The following is a 6533-nucleotide window of genomic DNA, read 5'->3' as shown; positions in this document are numbered from 1 at the left end:
TTTGATGATTGCGTTAATTTTTTTATCTATACATAATATTTTTGTTGAGAGTATACGAAAAATTGAAAATCATGTGATATTAATATCTCATCTCATTTTCTATTTCTCCAATTAGCTTAAAGACTAAAGATACAGAAGACGACATGTCTAGCCATTTATGCTATACATTATTATGTTTTAAATTTTTTAGAAATATGTAACCTGTTGCATGTAATCAAAGAGGCCATGGTAAAAAACTAAACATAATATAAGGAGGTTGATGTTGCAAACCTTGTATAATAAGTACTCATGTACTTTGAAGAAACCAACCAAATTAAAGTGTGTTGTAGCTGTGGTCTCTGGCTAGCATGGGTCATCATAAAAGCACTATAAATCTTTCACAAATTAGAAAGAACATCCTCTTGTGATAATGGCAATTACTTCATCCTTTAAGAACTAGTGCTCAGCCAAGCAAGCAACCAAAACAAAGCAAAAATGTCAGCAGCAAAATCTGAGTTGGTAGAGAAGGCAAGCATAAACGTAGAAAGTAATGATCAATCATCTCCACCTGCTCCTGCAAGCCTTGGGAAGATGGTGGCTTCAGAACTGAGAATTCAACGAGGAATAGCCCTTCCAATGGTGGCCATGAACCTTGCCTGGTTTGCCAAGACAGCCATCACAACAGCATTTCTTGGCCGCCTGGGCGGGCTCAGCTTAGCCGGCGGTGCCCTGGGCTTCACTTTCGCCAACGTAACCGGCTTCTCTGTCCTGAACGGCCTGTGCGGCGCCATGGAACCTATCTGTGGACAAGCTCACGGTGCTAGAAACTTCAAACTCCTCCACAAGACCCTTCTCATGACAATCATATTGCTCCTCTTGGTAACAATTCCCATCACTTTCCTATGGCTCAACGTTGACAAAATCTTAATTCACTTCGGGCAGCACCAAGATATTTCAACGGTGGCCAAAACCTACATCTCATATCTTATACCAGATTTGTTTGTCACCTCGCTCTTCTGCCCCTTAAAATCCTACTTGAGCTCCCAAAGCATAACACTCCCAACCATGTTCAGTTCAGCCGTGGCACTTGCTTTCCACATACCAATCAACATAGTACTCTCAAAAACCATGGGCCTTGAGGGGGTTTCCATGGCGGTTTGGATAACCGATCTTATAGTGGTGGTTCTGCTGGCAATTTACGTAGCCATTCTTGAGAACAGAAAGGGAAGCATGTGGAAGGAAGGGGGGTGGTGGGATCAGAGCATACAAGATTGGATTAGGCTTTTGAAGCTGTGTGGATCATGCTGCCTCAACACATGCTTGGAATGGTGGTGCTATGAGATTCTCATCTTGCTCACCGGCCACCTCACTGACGCTAAAGACTCACTCGGAATTCTCACCATTGTTCTCAACTTCGACTATCTGCTTTTCTCCGTCATGCTGTCCCTGGCCACCTGTGTCTCCACCCGAGTCTCCAACGAGCTCGGGGCCAACCACGCCGTCCCCGCGTACCGGGCGGCGTGTGTTTCTTTGGGATTGGGGTGTGCCTGCGGGTGCATAGGGAGCTTGGTGATGGTGGGGGCAAGAGGAGCCTGGGGGCCTCTGTTTAGCCATGAAAGGGGAATCATAACAGGGGTAAAAAGGACAATGCTGCTGATGGCTCTTGTGGAAGTGTTTAATTTTCCGGTGGCGGTTTGTGGAGGCATACTTAGAGGGACAGCTAGACCATGGTTGGGCATGTATGCTAATTTGGGTGGATTTTACTTCCTTACCCTGCCCCTTGGTGTGCTTTTTGCATTCAAGCTTCACCTTGGGCTTATTGGGCTCTTTATTGGTCTTATTGCCGGTATTGTTATTTGCTTGTTGCTGCTGCTCGTGTTTATTGCAAGGATTAACTGGGAAGTGGAAGCTTCTAAGGCACAGCAACTGGCCACAAAATATGATTCTCAGGAACCAATTCAAAACCATCATGTCTAACAAAATTTCAGGACTCTGTTTCTCTAAACAACAAACAATCAGTTTTAAAAACATATAGGAAATGTATGTTATGTAGCGCTCGTGTTTCTAATTTTAAGAAACAAAAGGGCATCTACTAATTAAGTGACTGGAAGCATAATTCCGGATTATGTTTGGTCTTTCTTCTTATATTTAGACATAAGAAATTTACAGCAAGACAAGCTATAGTCATGGAAGATAACACAGTATACCACTCGTCCTCAGCATCAACAAACTTCGTTTTAGTTAGCGAAATTGCAACCAAAGATGCAAAGCTCGTGTGGGCAGTGCTATGGTGCTTATGGTAGATTCTTTCAGCACGTGAAGAAAAGTACTGGGAGAGTGGGAGTTGTAGGGTAATAGAGTTAGATTAATCCACACAACATAATTGTAATTATGTTATTGGGCTCTGTTAGTGTGAATCTGCCCCCCTTTTTGGAAGTATGCGAATAATATAGCTTTTTGGGCCTCCGAAAGAAATGAGAATTCAAAAACAATAAGAAGTGTAATAATAGCAATACAGCATGGGCCGAAAGGCTTCCGTTTTGATTTTCATTTAAAAAAACAAAAATACCCAACACCCCAATCACTTCCCCAACCTCTTCTATCTCTCTCTAACTCGATTCATAAAGCAAATTTAATCTTATCCTAAACATGTACACTTCGAATGCAAAATGGAAAATGGATGAAAAAAAAATAGTGAAAAAAATAAAAATAAAAAATAAAAAAAAGTTAATTTTTTTTGTGTTATTTGGATGAAAAGAAAATAAAAGAAAAAAATAAAAAAATTTTTACTTGAATGAAAAAAAAAAAATCATACTTAAATGAAATTATATTAATATTGTTTATAAATTATAATATAATATAATGATAAATTTGTAATTTTATCTATTTTTTCACTTCAATCTAAGTTTTTTTCTTAATTTTGGAAAGAAAATTTTAACATGAACTCCACATATACTTTTATATTTTTCATTCATTTTTTTTTCTTCATTCAAACGATAAAAAATTAATTTTTTCCTAAACCTTTCTTCCACAGCAGTACCCAGAGTTTCAGGCCCAGCCACCACTCAAGTTCAAGTTCATCGCGGATCTAGTATTTATAACGTAACACTTATAAATATTATAAGAAGAGTGTTAAGAGGTCAACAAATTTTATGATTTATAGTTATCAATTAATTATTATTATTAGTATTTTTATTGTTGTGAGATTATATAAAATTATTCATTTTTTTTACTAATTAAATACTAATCAAATTTTAATAAAAATACTAATTCTTAAACTTTCTCGTATAATAGAAATTAAATTGAAATTTTAACAAACATAACACTTATAATTTATTCACTTTTTGACTAACATAACAACCAATACAACACACCCTAAAAATTATTTTGCATCCTTGTTTCTGCAACCACATAGACCTATTCTTTAACAACAACTTCATAATCAAATCCTACCTATAATATCCAATGAGCTCCTATTCATCTTTACTGTAGTATCGATTTAGAAGTTCTTCGTGATTTATTACATAATTTATTGATGGCACGAATAAACTATTATACTGACATAAAAACTTCTGTCCCGTTATTTTTTCTTACTTAGACCCATTATATTTGTTTTAATAATGTAATGTGTATACATTTTTTGAAGGCCATGATTATACAAATAGGGTTTTCATTATTTTACACAATCCACTACCAATCTAAACGTCCAAGGCCCAGCCAACCATTAAGACATATCCACCAAAAATAAAATAAAATATTACATCTCAAAATAAATTATTTTTGTAAATTTAATTAATTAGCGTGTCTTGATGATCATCTTAACATTTATCATTATGCTTATTGTAAAACAAATTCTGAAAAGGATTGAATTCACTGCTGCAATTGTCAGCACCAATGTTCTGAAAACCGGTTCGAACCGGTCGAACCGTGAACCGGAAACTAAAACGATTCGGACAATAAAAAAAATCGTAAAATATGAGAATCGAAATTGAACCGGCGAATCGGCCGGTAACCGGTCGGTCGAACCGAACCGTTACCCGGCCGGTTTTTGAGCTTAGCAGCAAAACGCTGCCGTTTGGAGCTTTGGAACAGTTGAACCCTAAATGGCTAAATCAATGTGATGAACAGCAACGCTGAGGGTAGTCTTCTCTGTTCTCTTTCTCTCTTCTGATTTTCTGAAAGTGAGATCTCAAATCTGAATCCCTAATGCGATAATGCCTTCGCCCTTCCCATTTCACAGTTCAGCTTCACCAATCACCATTCTCATCGTTCATCAAGGTTCAGACTTCAGAGAGAAGGAGAGAACGCCATCACCCATCACGATCTCACCGGCGCACACGGCCACACGGCAGTGAGCTCCGTCACGCAGTGAGCTCCGTCACCACTCGAGTCGGCGTCGTTGTATGTCTCCCACTCTCCCACTCTCCGTCACCATTCGACTCGGCGTTGAAGTCTGAAGGTTCCTTTCGAGCTTTGAGAGAAAGCCTTCGAGTTCTAGGTAATTGAAACTTTAGTTATGAACTTATTATTGTTCATTGAGTAGCTGTGATGAACTTTGAATACTGTGATACTGTGATACTTTGATAAACTCTGAAAACTGTGATGAACTCTAAATACTGTGAAGTGTGAATACTGTGATACTGTGATGAACTCTGAGTCTCTGATGCTGTGATGAAATCTGATATTGTGAACTCTGTTCATTGAGTAGCTCTTTGATTTTGTGACATGATGAACTCTGAATTCTAAAACTGTGAACTCTGATTTTGTGAACTCATTTTGTGAACTGAATTTTGATTTTGTGACATGGTTTTGTGAACTCTGATTGGAGGGAGCTAAACTATACTGTGATTATTGATTAGTGATTACTGAAACTAAACTGTGATTCAACATGATGAACACCGAAACTGTATTGGATTGTGTTGTTATTGCTCTGTTGTGTCTGTTCTAAAATTGATTAGTAATTTTCTGAATGTGAAATCAATTGTTGTCGAAATTATTGCTAAAATGGGTTTGTTACTCTGCTGCTACTATTTTTAAATTTATGAGTATATTGTTTTTGAATTTTTGTTGATAGATTTATTGATTTCAGAGTTTAGGGTAATTATTTGTTGCTGTGTTTTAATTTTAAACCAAATTGATGCTTTCAAAAAATTAACAAACAGCATATGTCCCATGTTATTGATTTAGAGCAAGGAAATCATGAAGATGATGCTATTGTTTGAGGTCTTGGGAGTGCTGTTGATGATGGTAGTATATTTTTCTTATGCAGAAGACAGTGATTCAAGCCACTATCATTTCTAATGTTTTTTACTTCATTCCTTAACTGCAAAATTTGGTTTCTGATACTTTTTAATGCTAAATTTGATTGATTCTGTGGATATTTAGACACCCTTTTATTTATGATTCATGGAATTGAGAATTGGATTGTTTGATACTGCTCTATCTATATACTTATTTTGTCTTGGTGTTGAGTCTCACAAATATTCTCAATTACTTACAGCTGTGGTTTCCTTCTTGAATGGAATTTTATTTTTCCAAAAGAAATCATAGAGGATTAGGATTGTGAATTTTTTAATTGAGTGGTGAATGTAAAGCTGAAGATGATGATGACAAAAGTGCTTGGAAACATATATTTTAAGAGAGTTTAAAAAAATTTTTGAGTTTGTAAATTGATAAGATCATATAGTTTTAGTGTGTTTAATTGTTTATGTATATTTTATTTATTATTTCATTATAAAACGGTTTTTTCGATTCAACCACAGTCGAACCGATTGAACTTCAAAACCAGTGAATCAATAGTCAAAATGGTTCGATAACCGATTCGGTTTTCAGAACCTTGGTCAGCACTAACTGCAATGGCTCGGACCAAACAATCACATCCAATGGCCACCACTTGTAATAAACGTCTACCATGTTGCGTTGAAGTTTATCCAAATAAAATGCGTGATTATAAAATAATCAGTATATTAGTTTGCCAAAATAAAAAAAGAAAATAACAATTATATGTTATTGATGGCCGTACGAATTAATCCACAAACTAGCAAGTCATAGGTAGTCTCAAAGCTAAGGTTCAAACAAATTAGTGCTGGACCTATAGTTGTTGTAAAAGTAGTTTACAAAATCAGGAACAAAAAAAAGTTTATATATTACAAAATAATTCAACTAGGCATCCATTAGATAGCACAAGTCGGGATTCGGACCCCGATACTTGCTTAAGCGGACTAGTGAGCTAACCACTAGACCAACCTAACTTGGTTACCTTAAAGTTCTTTTTTATTTAAAAAAATACACACAAAAGAGGCTTTTTTTTTTCTTTTTAAGAAAAAGAGGCTGTTTAAATTTTAAAAGGTTTATTTCAAGCCCATGTTTGAAAACGCTTTACGTCAAACTAGGACTTTTCTTAAAAAACCCCTGTTTTACTGTTGTAGTGTTTTTACCCTCAATTGACCGAAGCGTAGCAGGCTAATAATTAAAATAAAGAATTGGGCAAAGCAAATTTGGTGCAGCCCATTTTTACATGAACCCTATCTCTTGCTCCAAAAAAAGTTGAAAAA

At 36.1% G+C, this 6533-nt stretch overlaps 1 protein-coding gene and 1 long non-coding RNA gene across 2 annotated transcripts; both read left to right on the top strand.

Moving 5' to 3' along the window:
- Positions 1–236: 236 nt before the first annotated feature.
- Positions 237–2110, top strand: LOC107488190 (protein DETOXIFICATION 56). The gene has a single exon (XM_016108887.3). The coding sequence runs from the start codon at positions 475–477 to the stop codon at positions 1954–1956; it is 1482 nt and encodes a 493-aa protein (XP_015964373.1). The 5' UTR covers positions 237–474; the 3' UTR covers positions 1957–2110.
- A 1985-nt stretch (positions 2111–4095) lies between these two features.
- Positions 4096–5442, top strand: LOC127747799 (uncharacterized). The gene is made up of 2 exons (XR_008009747.1): positions 4096–4477; positions 5167–5442. It is a non-coding gene; the product is annotated as an uncharacterized LOC127747799 (long non-coding RNA).
- Positions 5443–6533: the final 1091 nt, after the last annotated feature.

This window comes from Arachis duranensis, chromosome 5, assembly GCF_000817695.3.
Source record: "Arachis duranensis cultivar V14167 chromosome 5, aradu.V14167.gnm2.J7QH, whole genome shotgun sequence".
NCBI classification, from domain to species: domain Eukaryota; kingdom Viridiplantae; phylum Streptophyta; class Magnoliopsida; order Fabales; family Fabaceae; genus Arachis; species Arachis duranensis.
This window is presented reverse-complemented; position numbering and strand designations above follow the sequence as displayed.